The 25,369-nt window shown below is 46.4% G+C and overlaps 2 protein-coding genes across 3 annotated transcripts in view; one reads left to right on the top strand and one right to left on the bottom strand.

Moving 5' to 3' along the window:
• The window catches only part of ALG2 (ALG2 alpha-1,3/1,6-mannosyltransferase), a 35,524-nt gene extending 32,167 nt beyond the window's left edge, over positions 1-3,357 (bottom strand). Inside the window, exon 1 of one of the 2 annotated variants that reach the window (XM_063922659.1) lies at positions 3,162-3,357. The gene's annotated coding sequence lies outside the window, so the exon portion shown is untranslated. The remainder of the gene's footprint in view (positions 1-3,161) is intronic. The other variant, XM_063922658.1, reaches the window with a different exon arrangement.
• A 185-nt stretch (positions 3,358-3,542) lies between these two features.
• On the top strand, positions 3,543-21,567 carry SEC61B (SEC61 translocon subunit beta). The gene is made up of 4 exons (XM_063922660.1): positions 3,543-3,651; positions 12,015-12,112; positions 13,425-13,526; positions 21,274-21,567. Exons 1-4 carry the CDS (start codon positions 3,649-3,651, stop codon positions 21,359-21,361), a joined length of 291 nt encoding a protein of 96 aa, XP_063778730.1. The 5' UTR covers positions 3,543-3,648; the 3' UTR covers positions 21,362-21,567.
• Positions 21,568-25,369: the final 3,802 nt, after the last annotated feature.

The raw sequence follows: 25,369 nt of genomic DNA, 5'->3' as shown, positions 1-25,369 counted from the left end.
TCATAAGGGAAGAATACGTCAGGTCCCTCATAACAAAACTAGATGAAATTGAACACAAAATTGTTTGTAAAAATCCTTTTAATCCACAGGAACCGACACATCCTTTTCAGGTCGGAGACAAAGTCGTTGTGAAAGTGCTCCCGAGGAATAAAGGTCCAGGAGATTTCACCTATGGTCCAGAGACGGAAGTCGTGGCAGTGACCAGGACGGCTGTCCTCACTGAAGAGGGGCCCACGTGGATACATGCATCCCGAGTAAAGAAGATACCCAGCCCAAACCGCGAAGCAAGTCCAGGAGAGGTACTAACGGGGGCAGACAGCCCTGACCTCCAACGAGGAGAGGTACTAACGGGGGCAGACAGCCCTGACCTCCAACCAAGATGACCTCACACATGGAGAAGATGATTGTGAACCACGGACCCCGCTGGGCATGTGTTATCCTAACCCTCATCACAGTCCTAACATTTCCCTGTAGAACTGAGGTTGACATCTCACAAAAGGAAGGGGTGACCACCTTATGGTATAACTCCTCCAACACACACGTAGCCACCTATGTCTTAGATTACTTTATGTTCTCCAAGCTTGCTGAAGCAAAACACTCTATACACAAAAAAAGAAAATCAGGAATATCTGAGACAGTTTATATTTGTGTTACTGATTCATGGTGGGGATACAACTGTGATTCCTGGGAATCTGTGGGGTGGAACACAGGAATTGACTGGGGGTACAGACCATCAGACGCTTTAAATAGATGGAGCCAACCTGATGGAATACCTCTACTCTCTAGAATGTCTATCTTTAAGATGGACGAGGGCCTAAGTGCATATAGGTTCAGATTAAACATAGAACGCCCCAGCAGAGCAGATAATGGTACCTATGTAGTTGGAATATGGTGGGGAACAGGGTACTATAGCGAAAGGCAAAGCTTTCATTTATGGGACATGTTTAAAAATCCAGCGTATCAGTCTAAGGCTATCCCCCAAGGCAAACCCCTAAGGCCTCATATAGCTACCTTCAAGGATATGATAGCCATTAACAATCCCACCCTTGAAGACACCCTAGCTATTGAAACTGGTTTCTCTGACATCAATTTCTGGTTAGAATGGATGAAATATAGCGCCAATAAACATAATAAAAATAACTGCTATGTTTGTGGCAGATCTAGGCCTCACCTAGGCACCGTGCCCCTTAATATACCCCTAGAACAAGAAAGTTGTTTTTTCAGCCTTTACAACGGCACCAAAACCAATGACAGCCAATGTGAAATGTGGAAAAAGGAATACCCCATACTCTCAAAAAACCCCAACCTTGGTAACACAATAACCATATACCCAGGTAACTACACCTGCTACAACTCCACTAGCCACTCTGGCAAGGATTTTAAAAATTTTCCTCCTGGATACTGCTCAGAAACACGTAACACCATCCTAGTTAATCAAACCAAGTCCCTAGGGGACATTTATTATATCTGTGGAGATTTAAAACTCAGAACTAGATTAAATATCCCATGGAAAGGTCAATGTGCCTTAGCCAAAATAATTATGCCATTACACATACTCCCAACTAATGAAGGTTCCCCTACCTCAAACACTGCTCCCACACATAGAAGAAAAAGGGAAACTCCAATAGGTAGCTTCGATCCACATGTTTATATTGACACAATTGGGGTCCCAAGAGGGGTGCCAGACGAATTCAAAGCTAGAGATGAAGTAGCTGCAGGATTTGAATCCTTAATTCCTATAATAACTGCCAATAAAAATGTTGCATGGATCAATTATATCTACTATAACCAACAGAGATTCATTAATGATACCAAAGTTGCACTCAAAGGTATAGCTGAACAATTAGAAGCCACCTCTCAAATGACATTCCAAAACCGTATGGCCTTAGACATGATACTGGCTGAAAAGGGTGGAGTTTGTGTCTACATAAAACAGGTAGAAGGATGTTGTACCTTTATCCCTGACAACACAGGGCCAAATGGTAAAGTTACCCTAGCCATAAAAAAACTAGATGATTTATCCATAGAGCTAAAAAAGAATTCAGGTATTGATAACTCATGGAGCCAATACTTTGGTTGGTTTGAAAATTGGAAACAGGGTCTTGTTCAACTAGGAATCTATATATTGATTGTGATAGTAATTTTTTGTGTTGTTTTCTTTTGTATTATACCCTGCTGCAGAAAACTCGCCACAAAAGGTATTGAAAACTCGCTTATGTATGAAGCCGTCCTTACAATCCCTCCTAACTCCCCTGCAGCCTATAAGCAATACCTAACTGAATATAGAAATAAAAAGCTCCATGTACAGAATCATGTTATTTAAATATATGATTCTAAGAGGGGATTGAAGGGTTAAACATGCTATATGAATTGTTATGTGCTTGAATAAACACGTACGCACTCTCTACAAGATGCCCTTGTCTGTTCATATAATATAAGGCTTGTGTGTGTCTTATCTTCAAGGACAATTACATACCAGATCAAAACTGTTACTTCTGTGTGTTACTAAATATCCTGCATGTAATGTCGAATGCTACTTCTATTTATCCAATCATATGCTTGCACATATTGTATACACCCATGTACGTTGTCTTTATAAACCTTTGTTAACCATATAATAAAGCAGAGTGACTCTTAACCCTCAACTGTGTGTTTTATGTATGGGGCTAAGAGCTGCTTTCACTGGTACCAAAGAGATGATTACATCGAGGGGGCACAAAAAGGGTTAATTCCCTTCAATTACTAAAGGTAATAGTTGGTGGCGTGGATAGTAGAGGAACTATCCCGCTGGCCTAGCTCCTCCCCCTTGTGTCGTGGCTCCTCCCCCAGGCGGAAAAGGTCCCTTAGCCCACTTGATTCTAGCATCTACCCTTTCCTTATGCCTCCTGCAACACCCAGCCCATAAAGCACATGACACATAAGCATTACAAGTCATAGGGGGGAGATGTATCTAACAGTGAAGTTGCCCATTGCAACCAATCAGCTGCTATATATCATGTATGCAGCAGCTTCTTAAAAATGCCAGGTGGTGACTGGTTGCTGTGGTCAACTTCTCTGCTTTATCTTTTTACAAGGTTTAATACATCTCCCCAACAGTCACAGTGCTACTAGCTGGCCACCACATCTGTTAGACTTTCAGTTTACTATGTTGCTAGACTCACAGAGTAGCTTGGTGACTGCCTGAGCCTCATCCCACATGCATGATGGAGGTTTCTGTGCACGACGAGCAAGGAAAGCCTCGCAGACCAGGCAGCTGACGTGTCCTAAGCTCCAAGTTGCCAGCGCGTCCGCAACTAGATACGTTTCATTCGCCAGACTGCTGACAGGTTTTTATTTGTTGCGTGTCTCAAGTGAAACTGTCATTTTATTGGAGACATTTACGATAAGGTTAATTAGTCTTTGTCTTCAAGAAAATGGCTTCCAAGCCTGAAAATAGCTATGCGATTGGGGACCAAAGTAGTGTCTCAGCTTTGGCTCTACTAAATGGGCGTTAGGAAGAAAGGGTGGGGCGAGAAAGAATGTAGCTCTGTGATTGGGGGATAGTATTACTTCCTGTGACGTACTACTTCGTACAGTGAGAAGAGGAGTCGCCGCCGTTGTGCTCTTTTTGCTGTGCTGATCGGAGCAGTTGGACGTTGATTCATTACAATGGTAATAACAGTGGTTTTTCCTGCATATGGTTGCTTTATGCTTTATTCTTCCATGCCTGCTACTAGCTGCTGTTATTGCTGCAGATCCGCTCTCATGCAGCCGCACAAAGTGCGGCGTCCCTAGCGCATTAGGAGAAGCGCTATGCACTGTCTTCCCGTTACGCCGTACACGGGTGTGGGAAGCAGCTCAGCCATGGGTAGTGATGATGGGATTACACGTGTAGGTGTACGTGCCCGTGTTCTATATTGTATTGTACTTGTGGATGCAGGGCCGTCTTTTCGTATGGGCTCAATGGGCTATTGCCCAAGGGCCCCAGGAGTATAAGGGCCCTAGGCTGATAGCTGAGAGTCCCCTCTTTACAGGGGTACCAGATTTTTTAAAATCGGCCTTGGGGAAACGGAGATATCCAACGTGAAAGCAGTGGTCCCCATCCGAGCCTGTTAATTGCTATTCCCAGCCAGATATCTCAGGTTCTGTCTGACATAGAGTTTTTCTGAGGGTATAATACAAAAGCTGGGGCTCACCCCTTTTGCTGGACACTGGCAGCTTGTCTCTACTGTGGCCAGAACCAGAGATATCAGCCTTCCAGCAGCTGGTCCCTGCTCCAGCTCCACACGCCTGGTATACAGTTTTATATATTCATTGGAGGATTGCACTGGCTCCTGACCTCTGATCCCCAAGTCCCAGAACCTTCTGAAAGGTGTGACTCTCTAGTTTTTTATCCCATTCAAAGCTAAGAAATCTATTTTCAGGAACTTGAGATATCTGCAGTCAAGCAAGCTGCCCTCCCACCAGAAAATGATGAATATTAAGCCCACTCCACTATCCACCCCTCCCCTGCATATTAAACAACCCCTACCACCCCGGAAGTCATGTAGCAGGGCGCCTTCATTCAGCCCAATGCCCCCTTCTACAGTTTAGTGTTCTCCCTCCCACCCCATCTGTGCAGTAAAGGAGTAATTAGCAGAAATTACTGCTCCAGGTCCTACATGCTGAGCAAAAGATAGAACACCCCCTACCGCCCGCGGGACAGCAAAGCTGCCGCTGATAGCACACCCCACCCCTACCGCTGGAGGATGGGTAGGGGGCCCAATGCATTGCTGTGCCCAGGGGCCTACACTGCCGTTAAGACGGCCCTGTGTGGATGCACTAGTGCTGCAAAGGGCAGGCTGTGCCAGTGCTCCCATATAGTTACAAGCTCCATAGTAGTCTAGTTCCCGTGCTCGGAATATCCGGGCAGGCGCGTGTTTTATGCATTTACATGTATCGGCAGGATCGAGCCTAAAATCATGATGGTGGTAGAGAGCTTCTGTCCTGGCATCACTTCCTCAACTGCACATACGTGTGAGGTTGTGTGTTTTTTCCTGTAAACTCGTACATAACTGGCACAGACTTCCCTACTTAGGGGCGTTTCTAGAGAGGAGGAGGCCAGTGTGCAGGCGCTGTCTGGGCCCCCTCCTATCCAGCCGGCAGCGCTGCATTCCTGGGCACTATCCCTAGCGTTGTCCCAGAGTCTACAGCACACATGCAGATTGCTGGGAAGATAGCGCTGTGGCCATTTACCCATTAACTTTCCTACTGTGAAACCCCTGACGAATGGCACTGTGCCATTGTCCCAATGATTTCTGCTGCTGGACTCTGGAGGATAAGTATTAAAAATAATGGGTGCAGGGTGTGCGGTGTGGCTATCCCTACTGCTGGTACATAACCATATCATTATGGGCAGGTTGTTTAGATCCCTCCCACTTTGATACTTGATGTCCAAAAAAGCAGCTGGAGTTTGGGGTCTATTTACTAAGCCTTGGATGGTGATAAAGTCGCTGGAGATAAAGTACCAGCCAATCGGCTCTTAACAGCTATGCCGCAGACTGTGTTTGAAAAATGACAGTTAGGAGCTGATTGGCTGGGAATTTATCTCCAGCAATTTTATCTCCATCCAAGGCTTAGTAAATAGACCCCTTAGTCATTTATTGTCCCAACAGCCTAATGCTGTGGACACACACAGGAATATATCACAAGGGGGCTAGAGGGTGGGTACAAATGACATGTTTGTGAACGTTGTTGGGCATGTGGCTAATATGAGGTGTGTGTGTGTATAGATATTCTGTGTATGTATGTATGATATATATATATATATATATATATATATATATATATATATATATATATATATATATATATATATATATATATATATATATATATATAATTTCTCTATCGTCCTAGTGGATGCTGGGGTTCCTGAAAGGACCATGGGGAATAGCGGCTCCGCAGGAGACAGGACACAAAAAGTAAAGCTTTAGGATCAGGTGGTGTGCACTGGCTCCTCCCCCTATGACCCTCCTCCAAGCCTCAGTTAGATTTTTGTGCCCGGCCGAGAAGGGTGCAATCTAGGTGGCTCTCCTAAAGAGCTGCTTAGAAAAGTTTAGCTTAGGTTTTTTATTTTACAGTGAGTCCTGCTGGCAACAGGATCACTGCAACGAGGGACTTAGGGGAGAAGAAGTGAACTCACCTGCGTGCAGGATGGATTGGCTTCTTTGGCTACTGGACATTAGCTCCAGAGGGACGATCACAGGTACAGCCTGGATGGTCACCGGAGCCTCGCCGCCGGCCCCCTTGCAGATGCTGAAAAGAGAAGAAGGTCCAGAATCGGCGGCAGAAGACTCCTCAGTCTTCTTAAGGTAGCGCACAGCACTGCAGCTGTGCGCCATTGCTCTCAGAACACTTCACACGGCAGTCACTGAGGGTGCAGGGCGCTGGGAGGGGGGCGCCCTGGGAGGCAATGTAAACCTATTTTTTGGCAAAAAATACCTCACATATAGCCTCCGGGGGCTATATGGAGATATTTAACCCCTGCCAGAATCCGTTGAAGAGCGGGAGACGAGCCCGCCGAAAAAGGGGCGGGGCCTATCTCCTCAGCACACAGCGCCATTTTCCCTCACAGAAAGGCTGGAGGGAAGGCTCCCAGGCTCTCCACTGCACTACAGAAACAGGGTTAAAACAGAGAGGGGGGGCACTAATTTGGCGTTAGAAATATATAAAAAGATGCTATAAGGGAAAACACTTATATAAGGTTGTCCCTATATAATTATAGCGTTTTTTGGTGTGTGCTGGCAAACTCTCCCTCTGTCTCTCCAAAGGGCTAGTTGGTCCTGTCCTCTATCAGAGCATTCCCTGTGTGTGTGCTGTGTGTCGGTACGTGTGTGTCGACATGTATGAGGACGATGTTGGTGAGGAGGCGGAGCAATTGCCTGTAATGGTGATGTCACTCTCTAGGGAGTCGACACCGGAATGGATGGCTTATTTAGGGAATTACGTGATAATGTCAACACGCTGCAAGGTCGGTTGACGACATGAGACGGCCGACAAACAATTAGTACCGGTCCAGACGTCTCAAAAACACCGTCAGGGGTTTTAAAACGCCCGTTTACCTTAGTCGGTCGACACAGACACGGACACTGAATCCAGTGTCGACGGTGAATAAACAAACGTATTCCTTATTAGGGCCACACGTTAAGGGCAATGAAGGAGGTGTTACATATTTCTGATACTACAAGTACCACAAAAGAGGGTATTATGTGGGATGTGAAAAAACTACCTGTAGTTTTTCCTGAATCGGATAAATTAAATGAAGTGTGTGATGATGCGTGGGTTCCCCCCGATAGAAAATTATTGGCGGTATACCCTTTCCCGCCAGAAGTTAGGGCGCGTTGGGAAACACCCCTTAGGGTGGATAAGGCGCTCACACGCTTATCAAAACAAGTGGCGGTACCGTCTATAGATAGGGCCGTCCTCAAGGAGCCAGCTGACAGGAGGCTGGAAAATATCATATAAAAGTATATACACACATACTGGTGTTATACTGCGACCAGCGATCGCCTCAGCCTGGATGTGCAGAGCTGGGGTGGCTTGGTCGGATTCCCTGACTAAAAATATTGATACCCTTGACAGGGACAGTATTTTATTGACTATAGAGCATTTAAAGGATGCATTTCTATATATGCGAGATGCACAGAGGGATATTTGCACTCTGGCATCAAGAGTAAGTGCGATGTCCATATCTGCCAGAAAAACGGCACAAAGGTGTATTGCCGTATAAAGGAAGAGGAGTTATTTGGGGTCGGTCCATCGGACCTGGTGGCCACGGCAACTGCTGGAAAATCCACCGTTTTTACCCTAAGTCACATCTCTGCAGAAAAAGACACCGTCTTTTCAGCCTCAGTCCTTTCGTCCCTATAAGAGTCATATTTGCCCAGGGATAGAGGAAAGGGAAGAAGACTGCAGCAGGCAGCCCATTCCCAGGAACAGAAGCCTTCCACCGCTTCTGCCAAGCTCTCAGCATGACGCTGGGACCGTACAGGACCCCTGGATCCTAGAAGTAGTATCCCAGGGGTACAGATTGGAATGTCGAAACGTTTCCCCCTCGCAGGCTCCTGAAGTCTGCTTTACCAAGGTATCCCTCCGACAAGGAGGCAGTATGGGAAAAAATTCACAAGCTGTATTCCCAGCAGGTGATAATCAAATTACCCCTCCTACAACAAGGAAAGGGGTATTATTCCACACTATATTGTGGTACTGAAGCCAGAAGGCTAGGTGAGACCTATTCTAAATCTAAAAAAATTTGAACACTTACAAAGGTTCAAATCAAGATGGAGTCACTCAGAGCAGTGATAACGAACCAGGAAGAAGGGGACTATATAGTGTCCCGGGACATCAGGGATGCTTACCTCCATGTCCCAAATTTGCCCTTCTCACTAAGGGTACCTCAGGTTCGTGGTATAGAACTGTCACTGTCAGTTTCAGACGCTGCCGTTTGGATTGTCCACGGCACCCCGGGTCTTTACCAAGGTAATGGCCGAAATGATGATTCTTCTTCGAAGAAAAGGCGTCTTAATTACCCCTTACTTGGACGATCTCCTGATAAGGGCAAAGTCCAGGGAACAGTTGGAGGTCGGAGTAGCACTATCTCGGATACTGCTACAACAGCACGGATGGATTCTAAATATTCCAAAATCGCAGCTGATCCTGACGACACGTCTGCTGTGCCTCTAGGGATGATTCTGGACACAGTCCAGAAAAAGGTGTTTCTCCCGGATGAGAAAGCCAGGGAGTTATCCGAGCTAGTCAAGAACCTCCTAAAACCAGGAAAAGTGTCAGTGCATCATTGCACAAGGGTCCTGGTAAAAATGGTGGCTTCCTACGAAGCAATTCCATTCGGCAGATTTCACGCAAGAACTTTTCAGTGGGATCTGCTGGACAAATGGTCCGGATCGCATCTTCAGATGCATCAGCGGATAACCCTATATCCAAGGACAAGGGTGTCTCTCCTGTGGTGGTTACAGAGTGCTCATCTTCTAGAGGGCCGCAGATTCGGCATTCAGGATTGGATGCTGGTGACCACGGAGGCCAGCCCGAGAGGCTGGGGAGCAGTCACACAAGGAAAAAATTTCCAGGGAGTGTGATCAAGTCTGGAGACTTTTCTCCACATAAATATACTGGAGCTAAGGGTAAATTTATAATGCTCTAAGCTTAGCAAGACCTCTGCTTCAAGGTCAGCCGGTATTGATCCAGTGGGAAAAACATCACGGCAGTCGCCCACGTAAACAGACAGGGCGGCACAAGAAGCAGGAGGGCAATGGCAAAAACTGCAAGGACTTTTCGCTGGGCGGAAAATCATGTGATAGCACTGTCAGCAGTGTTTCATTCCGGGAGTGGAAACTGGGAAGCAGACTTCCTCAGCAGGCACGACCTCCACCCGGGAGAGTGGAAACTTCATCGGGAAGTTTTTCCACATGATGGTGAACCGTTGGGAAATACCAAAGGTGGACATGATGGCGTCCCGTCTGAACAAAAAACGGGACAGGTATTGCGCCAGGTCAAGAGACCCTCAGGCAATAGCTGTGGACGTTCTGGTAACACCGTGGGTGTACCAGTCGGTGTATGTGTTCCCTCCTCTGCTTCTCATACCTAAGGTACTGAGAATTATAAGACGTAGAGGAGTAAGAACTATACTCATGGCTCCGGATTGGCCAAGAAGGACTTGGTACCCGGAACTTCAAGAGATGCTCACAGAGGACTTATGGCCTCTGCCGCTAAGAAGGGACTTGCTTCAGCAAGTACCATGTCTGTTCCAAGACTTACCGCAGCTGCGTTTGACGGCATGGCGGTGGAACGCCGGATCCTAAGGGAAAAAGGCATTCCGGAAGAGGTCATTCCTACCCTGGTCAAAGCCAGGAAGGAGGTGACCGCACAACATTATCACCACATGTGGCGAAAATATGTTGCGTGGTGTGAGGCCAGGAAGGCCCCACGAAGAAATTTCAACTCGGTCGATTCCTGCATTTCCTGCAAACAGGAGTGTCTATGGGCCTCAAATTGGGGCCCATTAAGGTTCAAATTTCGGCCCTGTCGATTTTCTTCCAGAAAGAATTGGCTTCAGTTCCTGAAGTCCAGAAGTTTGTCAAGGGAGTATTGCATATACAACCCCATTTTGTGCCTCCAGTGGCACTGTGGGATCTCAACGTAGTTCTGGGATTCCTCAAATCACATTGGTTTAAAACCAGTCAAATCTGTGGATTTGAAGCATCTCACATGAAAAGTGACCATGCTCTTGGCCCTGGCCTGGGCCAGGCGAGTGTCAAATTGGTGGGTTTTTTCTCAAAAAAGCCCATATCTGTTTGTCCATTCGGACAGGGCAGAGCTGCGGACTCGTCCCCAGTTCTCTCCCTAAGGTGGTGTCAGTGTTTCACCTGAACCAGCTTATTGTGGTGCCTTGCGCCTACTAGGGACTTGGAGGACTCCAAGTTGCTGGATGTTGTCAGGGCCCTGAAAGTATAGGTTCCAGGACGGCTGGAGTCAGGAAAACTGACTTGCTGTTATCCTGTATGCACCCAACAAACTGGGTGCTCTTGCTTCTAAGCAGACTATTGCTAGTTGGATGTGTAATACAATTCAGCTTGCACATTCTGTGGCAGGCCTGCCACAGCCAAAATATGTAAATGCCCATTCCACAAGGAAGGTGGGCTCATCTTGGGCGGCTGCCCGAGGGGTCTCGGCTTTACAACTTTGCCGAGCGGCTATTTAGTCAGGGGCAAACACGTTTGTAAAATCCTACAAATTTGATACCCTGGCTAAGGAGGACCTGGAGTTCTCTCATTCGGTGCTGCAGAGTCATCCGCACTCTCCCGCCCGTTTGGGAGCTTTGGTATAATCCCCATGGTCCTTTCAGGAACCCCAGCATCCACTAGGACGATAGAGAAAATAAGAATTTACTTACCGATAATTCTATTTCTCGGAGTCCGTAGTGGATGCTGGGCGCCCATCCCAAGTGCGGATTATCTGCATTACTTGTACATAGTTACAAAAATCGGGTTATTATTGTTGTGAGCCATCTTTTCAGAGGCTCCTCTGTTATCATGCTGTTAACTGGGTTCAGATCACAGGTTGTACAGTGTGATTGGTGTGGCTGGTATGAGTCTTACCCGGGATTCAAAATCCTTCCTTATTGTGTACGCTCGTCCGGGCACAGTATCCTAACTGAGGCTTGGAGGAGGGTCATAGGGGGAGGAGCCAGTGCACACCACCTGATCATAAAGCTTTACTTTTTGTGCCCTGTCTCCTGCGGAGCCGCTATTCCCCATGGTCCTTTCAGGAACCCCAGCATCCACTACGGACTCCGAGAAATAGAATTATCGGTAAGTAAATTCTTATTTTATATATATATATATATATATATATATATATATATATATATATATATATATATATATAATTTATTTATTTTTAGTGTCAAGCCACATTATTATGACCACCAGCTAATAGCCATAGCAACTACTGTGTGCTGCACGGACAGCAGGCAGATGGTCTGAACTGTCATTTTAGACGCACGTCTGGTACCCCACAGGTTCATTTTGATGATGAACTGCTCCACTGTAGCATGTCGGTCGGCCCTCACGCACCTTTGTAGCCGACGTTCATCCCTCACGTAAATGGCACGTGGTGCTTCGCAGTTTCCTAGTCATTCGCAATGGTGCATTTGTCTGGTCTCGATACAACGTCACCACAGCAGCAGACTGCCACATTTGTCCCGAAAGGCAATAATCATCCCTTTTTGCAACTCTAATAAATCCTTTTACCCAATGACGGCAACAAGTGATCTGTGTGCGGACGGCCTGTTGCACACCTTATATAGCCACCAAGCCAGTGCACGACACGTACTTCATGGGATATGCGCTGCCAATGTCTAATGTAGCAGGTGGTCATAATAATGTGATGTAAGCATTTTATTTATGTATTATACACATACTTGTGTCCTTGTTGGTGCAAGGTTTTCTTATCTAATCTGTACATAATTTGTATTTCAGCCTGGTCCTGCAGCAAGTTCTACCAATGTTGGGGCTTCCAGCCGATCCCCAAGTAAAGCTGTCGCGCCCAGAGCGGCAGGGTCTACTGTGAGACAAAGGTAGTATCCTATTTCCTGTAACACTGACATTTTAGCCACGAACAATAGTCTGATTATTGTCTAATGATAATCTCTTTTTGCAGGGTATAGCAAATTAAACTTTTATTGTGGGCAGAGGGATAAGGACGTAGACAATCTAGGGTATTCAATTATCCGCAAATTTGCGGCAATTTTTCACCGAATTTTTTTTTGCAGCAATCGGGCGAAAATTGCTGCGGAAACGCTCCTTTTTTCAACCTATTTAATTCCAAACGGGTTTCACGTGAAAATTCTTGCAGTGAAAAGTGCAGGTGAAAATGGGGAAATCAGCCTGTACCCCCAAAAATGCTAAACTAACATAGGAAAACAGAAGAGAAGTGTGTTAGAGATCACATTAGAGAGTTTTTGGGGACTTAAATTGTGTGAAATGGCTGTTATATGCATTTTTTTAAAAATGTAAAAAAATGATAGAAAGCAAGTTTTTTTTGAGCAAAATAAATGCTCATTAAATTTGGGGTACATGAAAATGGGTATAAGTATATATTTGGGTCATTTTAGGGTACTTTAAAAAAAAAAAAAAGTGGAAACAGACCGATTACTCCCATCTGCAAGCCTAAAAACACCTGTCCCACTCATAAAGCACCCCAATATACCTGTCCCATACCTTGAACCCCAATTTCCATCACTTTGTACTTTTTCACCCCAAAAATGACATGTCATTATTGGCCAATTAAAAATAATTAAAAACTTCAACGTGCCTAATTAGTAATTAAGGGGGGTGTCCCCGGAGTTCTGTACCATATCCAAACATTTTTACCTTAAAATAGTGACTTTTCCCAACTTTTCACCTGCTTCAGAGTAGGTGAAGTGAAATTAGTGAAAAAATTATCACCGATAAATTTTCCTGGAAAATTGAATAGGCTGTAATTGCGTTTCGCGGGTAAAGTCCGGTTTTTCGCGCGGAAACTGGACTTTTCGCGTGAAAAGTCCGTTATCACTGCTAATTGAATATACCCCAATATATTTTTAGATTACATACACGGGACTATGGTCCTTTGGTGCTATGGATAACTTGGTAGAAAAATAAAGGTTGTGTTATGTTCATAAGTGAGGAAACAGGGCAGGTCTCAATTATTTAAGATAATATATTATGTTTTGAGACAGCTTTTGCACGGATACCAATATTTGGTCCAATTCTAATACTCAAGCTGTAAACTAGTTGTAAACAGAATATAATGTTGCATAGAGTTCTATATATAATATATCAGAATTTAGGGTTGTATCTAGATATTTGCTTTCATTCCTTTTTTTTTTTTCCCCTTCCTCCTTAAAGGAAAACTACAAGCAGTAGTGCAAGAAGTTCAGGGCGAACTACATCTGCTGGTACAGGGGGCATGTGGAGGTTCTACACAGAGGACTCTCCTGGCCTTAAAGTGTAAGTGTCACTTGCCAGTAATGAATCCTATATACATCTGTTCTAGTCTTGTTTATAGTCTTGATAGTATACACTAACGGTGGGGTTTAAGGGGAAAAAAATTGTATGTTATATCTTTGGCAGAGATCACATTTTGTAAATGTTGTATGACAATTGGTGTAGAATTATAGATCTAGTGTTGGAGTGCTAGGCAGATGTTTTCTCCTTTTTGAATGATAATTGTTGGGTAGTCCTGCATAAAACATCAGATTGCAGAGTTAATGAAATTCCAAGGATGATTTGATGACTGTCGCATGTTAATTGGGAATGCTGGAATACATAAGGAAATGGTGTTGGCATTGAGAATGTGTCTTTTAGCATTGAGCTGTTCAGGCCATGTATGGGTAACTTCTAGAATCCCTTTTTAACAACTATTTGTACAAACAGTTACAGCAGGGGAGGCCAACGCATTGTTCAACCAGTCCACCACAGATACTCGACTGGTTGACCATGGTGGACATCAAGCATCAGCCAATAAGAATCTGGCTGACCCGAACTGAAGCCGCAGCTATCTGTCGGCTGACCTCAATTGGCTAAGACTGTCAAATGTAAAAGTTTCCATTCCACCTGTGCCAGAAATCGGTGGACACAGCTGTCTCAAGGGCGCCATACCCCTTGGGGGAGAAGTGTGGCCAATGCCAGGACCCCGGACTGATCAAGACTAGTGGGAATGTCTGCAGCCAGCCTGCTCTGGAGTCTACCCTGAGGTCTTTTCCCTACCAAAGGTTGAGGGCAGGGAGGGTCATGGGGATCCTCTCTGACTGGTCAAGTCAGTCTTTGTATGGGGCTGTGGCAGTTTAATATGTTTCTCTGACGTCCTAAGTGGATGCTGGGACTCCGTAAGGACCATGGGGAATAGCGGCTCCACAGGAGACTGGGCACAACTATAAAGAAAGCTTTAGGTCTAACTGGTGTGCACTGGCTCCTCCCACCATGACCCTCCTCCAGACTTCAGTTAGAATCTTGTGCCCGGCTGAGCTGGATGCACACTAGGGGCTCTCCTGAGCTCCAAGAAAGAAAGTATATTTTAGGTTTTTTATTTTACAGTGAGATCTGCTGGCAACAGACTCACTGCAGCGAGGGACTAAGGGGAGAAGAAGCGAACCTACCTAACTGGTGGTAGTTTGGGCTTCTTAGGCTACTGGACACCATTAGCTCCAGAGGGATCGACCGCAGGACCCGACCTTGGTGTTCGTTCCCGGAGCCGCGCCGCCGGCCCCCTTACAGAGCCAGAAGCAAGAAGTGTTCCGGAAAATCGGCGGCAGAAGACTTCTGTCTTCAACAAGGTAGCGCACAGCACTGCAGCTGTGCGCCATTGCTCCTCATGCACACCTCACACTCCGGTCACTGATGGGTGCAGGGCGCTGGGGGGGGCGCCCTGAGGGCAATATAAGACACCTTGGCTGGCAAATCTACACCATATATAGTCAGGAAGGCTATATAGGTGTAAAAATACCCCTGCCAGAATTCCAGAAAAAGCGTGAGAAGTCCGCCGGAAAAGGGGCGGGGCCATCTCCCTCAGCACAATGGCACCATTTTTCCCTCACAGCTCCGCTGGAAGGACGCTCCCTGGCTCTCCCCTGAAGTTGTCAAGCTACATAAGGGTAAAAAAGAGAGGGGGGGCACTAAATTTAGGCTCAAAATATATATATATATATATATATATATATATATATATATATATATATATATATATATATATATATATATATATATATATATATGAAGAAAATGTATAGACTAGTGCGCTTCTTCAGGGATCGACCGTAAAAGTGGAATCCTTTTCCGTATAGGTAAAATTGCTGATACAATAGCCTCAAAAGGTTAATGACACAGTCTTACAAGCTTAAATAAGTCTTAATAGGCACCCTCCACTCTTCAGGGCGGCAGCTCAGTTCCTCAGTATACCAAAGGTATATGGCATGGGTTCTGTAGCAAAAAGAGGAGAAGAACAAGCGCCTATGGTGCAATAAGTTTTTATATGTGTTTGGATGACACTGTGGCGGAATACATATGCGTACCAGATAATTTCTTTAAATCACGTCAAATAGATAGAGGTCGGTCAGAATATTTCTTGCTGGCAACACCATCTATGAATCAAAGAAGACGAGATCGCCACATGGCGTAGTATTTCAGGATAAATGGCAATCTCCCCCAAAAACTTATATATGCGTACCAGATAATTTCTTTAAACCACGTCAAATAAATAGGTGTCAGTCAGAATATTTCTTGCTGGCAACACCATCTAAGAATCAAAGAAGACGAAATCGCCACATGGCGTAGTATTTCAGGGTAAACGACAATCTCCCCCAAAACAACTTAATAGGCGTACCAGATTTAGATGTGTAATCAGCATAAACATCTAGTGATCATGTGTCCAGAAGTCTCCCATTCAATCCAGTACGCAGAGTAGTTGTAAAACCAGTCGGAAGACTAGGAAATTTATTCAAATTAATGGCTGCGGGACGTCATGTCAGCCGGCCGGCCTGTCTGCAGTGCTCAGGAAGCGTTTCTCGCCAGCTCCCGCAGAGATCCCCTGACCGTGCGGCTTCCACTCCCGAGCTCTCCCTCAGCAGCCGGGCTCAGTGGCTTCATACAAAATATATATATATAAGCAGCATAAGGGAAAACACTCATTTATAGTGGGATCCCTGTGTTATATAGCGCTCTGGTGTGTGCTGGCATACTCTCTCTCTCTGTCTCCCCAAAGGGCTTTGTGGGGTCCTGTCCTCTGTCAGAGCATTCCCTGTGTGTATGCGGTGTGTCGGTACGGCTGTGTCGACATGTTTGAGGAGGCTTATGTGGAGGCGGAGCAGATGCCGATAAATGTGATGTCACCCCCTACGGGGTCGACACCTGAGTGGATGGTGCTGTGGAAGGAATTACGCGACAGTGTCGACTCCTTGCATAAAAGGTTTGACGACATATCAAATGTGGGACAGCCGGCTTCTCAGCCTGTGCCTGCCCAGGCGTCTCGAAAGACATCGGGGGCTCTAAAACACCCGCTACCTCAGATGGCAGACACAGATGTCGACACGGATACTGACTCCAGTGACGACGACAATGAGACTAATGTAACTTCCAGTAGGGCCACACGTTACATGATTGAGGCAATGAAAAATGTGTTGCACATTTCTGATGTTACCCCAGGTACCACAAAAAAGGGTATTATGTTTGGAGAGAAAAAACTACCAGTAGCTTTTCCTCTTTCTGAGGAGTTAAATGAAGTGTGTGAAGAAGCGTGGGCTTCCCCTGATAAGAAACTGGTAATTTCTAAGAGGTTACTAATGGCGTACCCTTTCCCGCCAGAGGATAGGGCACGTTGGGAAACATCCCCTAGGGTGGATAAAGCGCTCACACGCTTGTCAAAGAAGGTGGCACTACCGTCTTCGGATACGGCCGCCCTGAAGGAATCTGCTGATAGAAAGCAGGAGGCTATCCTGAAATCTATATATACACACACAGGTGTTATACTGAGGCCAGCTATTGCTTCAGCATGGATGTGCAGTGCTGCAGCTGCGTGGTCAGATTCCCTGTCGGAAAATATTGATACCCTAGACAGGGACACTATATTGCTAACCGTAGAGCATATTAAAGACGCACTTTTATATATGAGGGATGCACAGAGGGATATTTGCCGGCTGGCATAAAAAATTAGTGCAATGTCCATTTCTGCCAGGAGAGGGTTATGGACTCGGCAGTGGACAGGAGATGCAGATTCTAAAAGGCACATGGAAGTTCTGCCTTATAAGGGTGAGGAGTTGTTCGGGGATGGTCTCTCGGACCTCGTTTCCACAGCAACTGCTGGGAAGTCTACATTTTTACCCCATGTTCCCTCACAGCCAAAGAAAGCACCGTATTATCAGGTACAGTCCTTTCGGCCCAATAGGGGCAAGCGGGTTAAGGGCGCGTCCTTTCTGCCCAGAGGCAGAGGGAAAAAACTGCAGCATACAGCCAGTTCCCAGGAGCAAAAGTCCTCCCCCGCTTCCTCTAAGTCCACAGCATGACGCTGGGGCTCCACAGGCGGAGCCAGGTACGGTGGGGGCCCGTCTCAAATATTTCAGCAATCAGTGGGCTCGCTCACGGGTGGATCCCTGGATATTTCAAGTAGTATCTCAGGGGTACAAGCTGGAATTCGAGACGTCTCCCCCCAGCCGTTTCCCTAAAATCTGCCTTACCAACCACTCCCTCAGGCAGGGAGGCAGTGGTACAGGCAATTCACAAGCTGTATTCACAACAGGTGATAGTAAAGGTGCCCCTTCTTCAACAAGGACGGGGTTACTATTCCACAATGTTTGTGGTACCGAAACCGGACGGTTCGGTGAGACCCATTTTAAATTTGAAATCCTTGAACACATATATAAAAAAATTCAAGTTCAAGATGGAATCGCTCAGGGCGGTTATTGCAAGCCTGGACGAGGGGGATTACATTGTATCACTGGACATCAAGGATGCTTACCTGCATGTCCCCATTTACCATCCTCACCAGGAGTACCTCAGATTTGTGGTACAGGATTGTCATTACCAATTCCAGACGTTGCCGTTCGGTCTATCCACGGCTCCGAGGGTTTTTACCAAGGTAATGGCCGAAATGATGATACTCCTTCGAAAGAAGGGAGTTTTACTTATCCCGTACTTGGACGATCTCCTGATAAAGGCGAGGTCCAGGGAGCAGTTGTTGGTCGGGGTAGCACTATCTCGGGAGGTGCTACAACAGCACGGCTGGATTCTAAATATTCCAAAGTCACAGCTGGGCCCTACGACACGTCTACTGTTCCTGGGGGTGGTTCTGGACACAGAACAGAAAAAAGTGTTTCTCCCAGAGGAGAAGGCCAAGGAGCTGTCATCTCTAGTCAGAGTCCTCCTAAAACCAAAACAGGTGTCGGTGCATCACTGCACGCGGATCCTGGGAAAGATGGTAGCTTCCTACGAAGCAATTCCATTCGGCAGGTTCCATGCAAGAACCTTTCAAGTGGTCCGGATCGCATCTTCAGATGCATCGGCTGATAACCCTGTCTCCAAGGACAAGGGTGTCTCTGCTGTGGTGGCTGCAGAGTGCTCATCTTCAAGAGGGCCGCAGATTCAGCGTACAGGACTGGGTCCTGGTGACCACGGATGCCAGCCTTCGAGGCTGGGGGGCAGTCACACAGGGAAGAAACTTCCAAGGACTATGGTCAAGTCAGGAGACTTCCCTGCACATAAATATTCTGGAACTAAGGGCCATTTACAATGCCCTAAGTCAGGCAAAACCCCTGCTTCAAAACCAGCCGGTACTGATCCAGTCAGACAACATCACGGCGGTCGCCCATGTAAACCGACAGGGCAGCACGAGAAGCAGGACGGCGATGGCAGAAGCCACAAGGATTCTCCGATGGGCGGAAAATCGTGTGTTAGCACTGTCAGCAGTGTTCATTCCGGGAGTGGACAACTGGGAAGCAGACTTCCTCAGCAGGCACGACCTTCACCCGGGAGAGTGGGGACTTCATCCAGAAGTCTTCCAACTGATTGTAAACCGCTGGGAAAGGCCACAGGTGGACATGATGGCGTCCCGCCTAAACAAAAAGCTAGAAAAGTATTGCGCCAGGTCAAGAGACCCGCAGGCGATAGCTGTGGACACTCTAGTGACACCGTGGGTGTACCGGTCGGTTTATGTGTTCCCTCCTCTTCCTCTCATACCAAAGGTACTGAGGATAATAAGGAGAAGAGGAGTAAGAACTATACTCATTGTTCCGGATTGGCCAAGAAGAGCTTGGTACCCGGAACTTCAAGAAATGATCTCAGAGGACCCATGGCCTCTACCGCTCAGACAGGACCTGCTGCAGCAGGGGCCCTGTCTGTTCCAAGACTTACTGCGGCTGCGTTTGTCGGCATGGCGGTTAAACACCGGATCCTGAAGGAAAAGGGCATTCCGGAGGAAGTCATTCCTACGCTGATTAAAGCTAGGAAAGAAGTAACCGCAAACCATTATCACCGCATATGGCGAAAATATGTTGCATGGTGTGAGGCCAGGAAGGCCCCAACGGAAGAATTTCAGCTGGGCCGTTTCCTGCACTTCCTACAGTCAGGGGTGACTATGGGCCTTAAATTGGGTTCCATTAAGGTCCAGATTTCGGCTCTATCGATTTTCTTCCAGAGAGAACTGGCTTCACTACCTGAAGTTCAAACTTTTTTGTTAAGGGAGTGCTGCATATTCAGCCCCCTTTTGTGCCTCCAGTGGCACCTTGGGATCTCAACGTGGTGTTGGATTTCCTAAAGTCACATTTGTTTGAGCCACTTAAGACCGTTGAATTGAAATATCTCACGTGGAAAGTGGTCATGTTGTTGGCCTTGGCTTCGGCCAGGCGTGTGTCAGAATTGGCGGCTTTGTCATGTAAAAGCCCTTATCTGATTTTCCATATGGATAGGGCAGAATTGAGGACTCGTCCCCAATTTCTCCCTAAGGTGGTATCAGCCTTTCATCTGAACCAACCTATCGTAGTGCCTGCGGCTACTAAAGACTTGGAGGCTTCCAAGTTGTTGGACGTAGTCAGGGCCCTGAAAATTTATGTTTCCAGGACGGCTGGAGTCAGAAAATCTGACTCGCTGTTTATCCTGTATGCACCCAACAAGCTGGGTGCTCCTAAGCAGACGATTGCTCGTTGGATTTGTAGTACAATTCAGCTTGCACATTCTGTGGCAGGCCTGCCACAGCCAAAATCTGTAAAAGCCCATTCCACGAGGAAGGTGGGCTCTTCTTGGGCGGCTGCCCGAGGGGTCTCGGCTCTACAACTTTGCCGAGCAGCTACTTGGTCGGGGTCAAACACATTTGCTAAATTCTACAAGTTTGACACCCTGGCTGAGGAGGACCTAGAGTTTGCCCATTCGGTGCTGCAGAGTCATCCGCACTCTCCCGCCTGTTTGGGAGCTTTGGTATAATCCCCATGGTCCTTACGGAGTCCCAGCATCCACTTAGGACGTCAGAGAAAATAAGAATTTACTCACCGGTAATTCTATTTCTCGTAGTCCGTAGTGGATGCTGGGCGCCCATCCCAAGTGCGGATTGTCTGCAATACTTGTATATAGTTATTGTTTAACTAAAGGGTTATTGTTGAGCCATCTGTTGAGAGGCTCAGTTGTTATCATACTGTTAACTGGGTATTGTATCACGAGTTATACGGTGTGATTGGTGTGGCTGGTATGAGTCTTACCCGGGATTCAAAATCCTTCCTTATTGTGTCAGCTCTTCCGGGCACAGTATCCTAACTGAAGTCTGGAGGAGGGTCATGGTGGGAGGAGCCAGTGCACACCAGTTAGACCTAAAGCTTTCTTTATAGTTGTGCCCAGTCTCCTGCGGAGCCGCTATTCCCCATGGTCCTTACGGAGTCCCAGCATCCACTACGGACTACGAGAAATAGAATTACCGGTGAGTAAATTCTTATTTTTTGTGTTTTCTTTTGGGGCCAATGAATGTGTGTGGTTTTTTTTGTTTCTCGTGGAGGCCAGTGTAAGATTTTAGAGGGACAGTCCCCACACCCCCTGTGGCACATCTTGCCACACTTTTTGTGCCTACTTGGTAGATTACGAAAGCTTTTAAAGCAGATCAGAGTCCAAGAATCTGGCCGACTCTGAGTTACACTATATTAAGTGTCACATGTTTATGGGAATGGACCTGTCTGACAAAGTAATGGTTTGTGTTCTATAGAAACAATTTGTTTTTCTTCTCTTACAGGGGACCCGTTCCAGTGCTTGTGATGAGTCTCCTTTTTATTGCTTCTGTCTTCATGCTCCATATCTGGGGAAAATACACACGCTCATAAAAACTCTTGCTCTCTAGTTTATCGGACCAAATATTTTTTGGACTTCTAAGACCTGAAATCTTGCATCAAAACACCAACGTAACTTGGTTTCCACAGACTTCTGGAAACGTCTTTTTTTGTACAACAGTTAATGACCATATTTGGAAATGTTTCTCCCAGTCTGTACAAAAATAAATTGTACAATGCCCAGTACCAATAGCTGAAAACTTGTGTGTTGAGTCTCGGGGGATGGGGGTTACATTTTATGTTAAATGACTAGACTAAGGCACTACTATATGGAGACTGAAAACCATTCTATTATGACAGATAAGAAATCTAAACCCTTATCAGGAATCTGAACACGAGTCCACAACACTTTTTAAAAATATAATATTCCTGCAGCACAACTTAGTCTATAGGGGCAGATGGTACAAAAGTGACATATATGGGTGTGCTTGCAGGTTATAGCAGCTTTTGTTCTAGCATCTCACAGGTTTCCTCCTTTATCTCATGTGTTCCTCATCCTAACTACTGGTGTGTATAGAGGAACCAGTTTGAGGCAGGTGGGGAAACCTGGAGTAGTGCCATAATCTTACTGTAACTTTCTGGGCAGTGGCAGCACAGTCTCTGTTTAGTGCCTATAAGTGCTTTGCTTCAATAAACTCTTATTTGAAAGTGGTAAGACCCCTCTCAAATGATATGGCTCCTTAGTAGTCTGGAGACCATCAGACAAGATCAGTTTGTGTGCAGAAACACTAATATAGATGGAGGATGGGGAAGAGCACTTGATTTTCACATATATTTATTAACACGGTGGGTTACAATGCCCAGCTCTCCCACATCCTGGCAATAATAACCACTGGTCCTCTGATTTGATAGGGCTGATGGACTATTTTTCAAAATGGTATAACTTTTTTGGCTGCCATATTATTCCTACACATGTTTCATGCAAACTTAATGAAAATTGGATAATTATTATTTTCAAGTGAAAATCTGTGTATAATCTAGCTGATTGGAAAAGTGGACTAATGCAGCAGAAAGAAACCCAAAGTGTTTCTTGAGAATTGTTAGAAAATAAAATAATAAAACGGTTTTGCTTCTCATTTACTCTCTACCAGCTTTACTAAAAAGCACTTTTCTTAGCCAATTTGGGGTACATATTATTTACTTAGTGAAGAGAAATAAGCAATTCTATTTTCTGTAAATGTAAAGTCTTCTAAAAGAATGCAGTTCCCTCATATAAGTTATACTTTATCAATAATGTCTGATGATGTTAATATTTGAATTTGCCCAGCCCATGAAGTACCAAAATGGGTTCAACAGGAAAAGGATTAATATCATGCGAAAACAGTTGTGCATCAATGTATGTATGTTCTCGGATCTTGTAAAACCACACAGAACATGTAATGATTGGGTGTAGTATGGTATGCCGGCTGTCAGGTCCCGGCGCACAGCATACCGGCGCCGGAATCCCGACCGGCAGCATACTGACAGCTGGGTGAGCGCAAATAAGCCCCTTGCGGGCTCGCCACGATGCGGACACAGTGGTGCGCAACGCTATCCTCCCTCCAGGGGGGTCGTGGACCCCCAAGAGGGAGAAAAGGAGTCTGTATGCCGGCTGTCAGGATTCCGGCGCCGTTATACTGTGCGCCGGGGACCCTGACAGCTGGCAAACTGAAGACAACCCGTAATGATCATACAGTTAGAGGGCACAAAGGATAGATAGTGTGCAGGTTGGTAGATGTAGGGGACACGAGACCAAGGTCAGTCAAAGTTTCAGTCCAAAAAGTCATGGACATTCAATTAAACCAGTTTCTCTGACGTCCTAGTGGATGCTGGGACTCCGTAAGGACCATGGGGAATAGCGGCTCCGCAGGAGACAGGGCACAAGAATAAAAGCTTTAGGATCAGGTGGTGTGCACTGGCTCCTCCCCCTATGACCCTCCTCCAAGCCTCAGTTAGATTTTTGTGCCCGAACGAGAAGGGTGCAGGCTAGGTGGCTCTCCTGAGCTGCTTAGAATAAAAGTGTATTTTAGTTTTTTTATTTTCAGTGAGTCCTGCTGGCAACAGGCTCACTGCATCGTGGGACTAAGGGGAGAAGAAACGGACTCACCTGCGTGCAGAGTGGATCGTGTTTCTTAGGCTACTGGACATTAGCTCCAGAGGGACGATCACAGGTTCAGCCTGGATGGGTCCCGGAGCCGCGCCGCCGGCCCCCTTACAGAGCCAGAAGAGCGAAGAGGTCCGGTGAAATCGGCGGCAGAAGACGATCCTGTCTTCAGACTAAGGTAGCGCACAGCACCGCAGCTGTGCGCCATTGCTCTCAGCACACTTCACACTCCGGTCACTGAGGGTGCAGGGCGCTGGGGGGGAGCGCCCTGAGACGCAATATAACAGATAATACCTTAGGTTGGCAAAAGAATACATCACATATAGCTCTTGGGCTATATGGATGTATTTTAACCCCTGCCATTTTTACAGAAAGAGCGGGAGATAAGGACGTCGTGAAGGGGCGGAGCCTATCTCCTCAGCACACAAGCGCCATTTTCCCTCACAGCTCCGCTGGAAGGACGGCTCCCTGACTCTCCCCTGCAGACTTGCTACTGAATCAGGGTAAAAAAGAGAAGGGGGGGCACTATTGGCAGCTAGAAATTATATAAACAGCAGCTATAAGGGAATAACACTTATATAAGGTTATCCCTGTATATATATATAGCGCTTGGTGTGTGCTGGCAGACTCTCCCTCTGTCTCTCCAAAGGGCTTGTGGGGTCCTGTCCTCTATCAGAGCATTCCCGGTGTGTGTGCTGTGTGTCGGTACGTGTGTGTCGACATGTATGAGGAGGAAAATGATGTGGAGGCGGAGCAATTGCCTGGGTTAGTGATGTCACCTCCTAGGGAGTCGACACCTGACTGGATGATCGTATTTAAAGAATTAAGTGATAATGTCAGCACTTTGCAAAGAACGGTTGATGACATGAGACAGCCGGCAAATCAATTAGTGCCTGTCCAGGCGTCTCAGACACCGTCAGGGGCCCTAAAACGCCCGTTACCTCAGTGGGTCGACACAGACCCAGACACAGATACTGAGTCTAGTGTCGACGGTGAGGAGACAAACGTAATGTCCAGTAGGGCCACACGTTACATGATCACGGCAATGAAGGAGGCATTGAACATTTCTGACACTACAAGTACCACAAAGAAGGGTATTATGTGGGGTGTGAAAAAACTACCAATAGTTTTCCCTGAGTCAGATGAGTTAAATGAGGTGTGTGATAAAGCGTGGGTTTCCCCCGACAAAAAACTGCTAATTTCTAAAAAATTATTGGCACTATATCCTTTCCCGTCAGAGGTTAGGACGCGTTGGGAAACACCCCCTAGGGTAGATAAGGCGCTCACACGTTTATCTAAACAAGTAGCGTTACCGTCTCCTGATACGGCCACCCTCAAAGAACCAGCAGATAGAAGGCTGGAAAATATTCTTAAAAGTATATACACACATACTGGTGTTATACTGCGACCAGCAATCGCTTCAGCCTGGATGTGCAGTGCTGGCGTCGCGTGGTCGGATTCCCTGACTGAAAATATTGATACCCTGGATAGGGACAATATACTGTTAACTATAGAGCATTTGAAGGATGCATTACTATATATGCGTGATGCACAGAGGGATATTTGCACCCTGGCATCAAGAGTAAGTGCTATGTCCATTTCTGCCAGAAGAGCGTTATGGACGCGACAGTGGTCAGGCGATGCGGATTCCAAACGACATATGGAAGTATTGCCGTATAAAGGGGAGGAGTTATTTGGGGCTGGTCTATCGGACCTGGTGGCCACGGCAACGGCTGGAAAATCCACCTTTTTACCCCAGGTCACTTCACATCAGCAGAAAAAGACACCGTCTTTTCAAACTCAGTCCTTTCGTTCCCATAAGTACAAGCGAGCTAAAGGCCATTCCTTCCTGCCCCGGGGCAGAGGAAGGGGAAAAAGACTGCACCATGCAGCCGCTTCCCAGGAGCAGAAGCCTTCCC

The sequence above is a fragment of the Pseudophryne corroboree genome, chromosome 5 (genome assembly GCF_028390025.1).
Source record: "Pseudophryne corroboree isolate aPseCor3 chromosome 5, aPseCor3.hap2, whole genome shotgun sequence".
Taxonomy (NCBI): domain Eukaryota; kingdom Metazoa; phylum Chordata; class Amphibia; order Anura; family Myobatrachidae; genus Pseudophryne; species Pseudophryne corroboree.
This window is presented reverse-complemented; position numbering and strand designations above follow the sequence as displayed.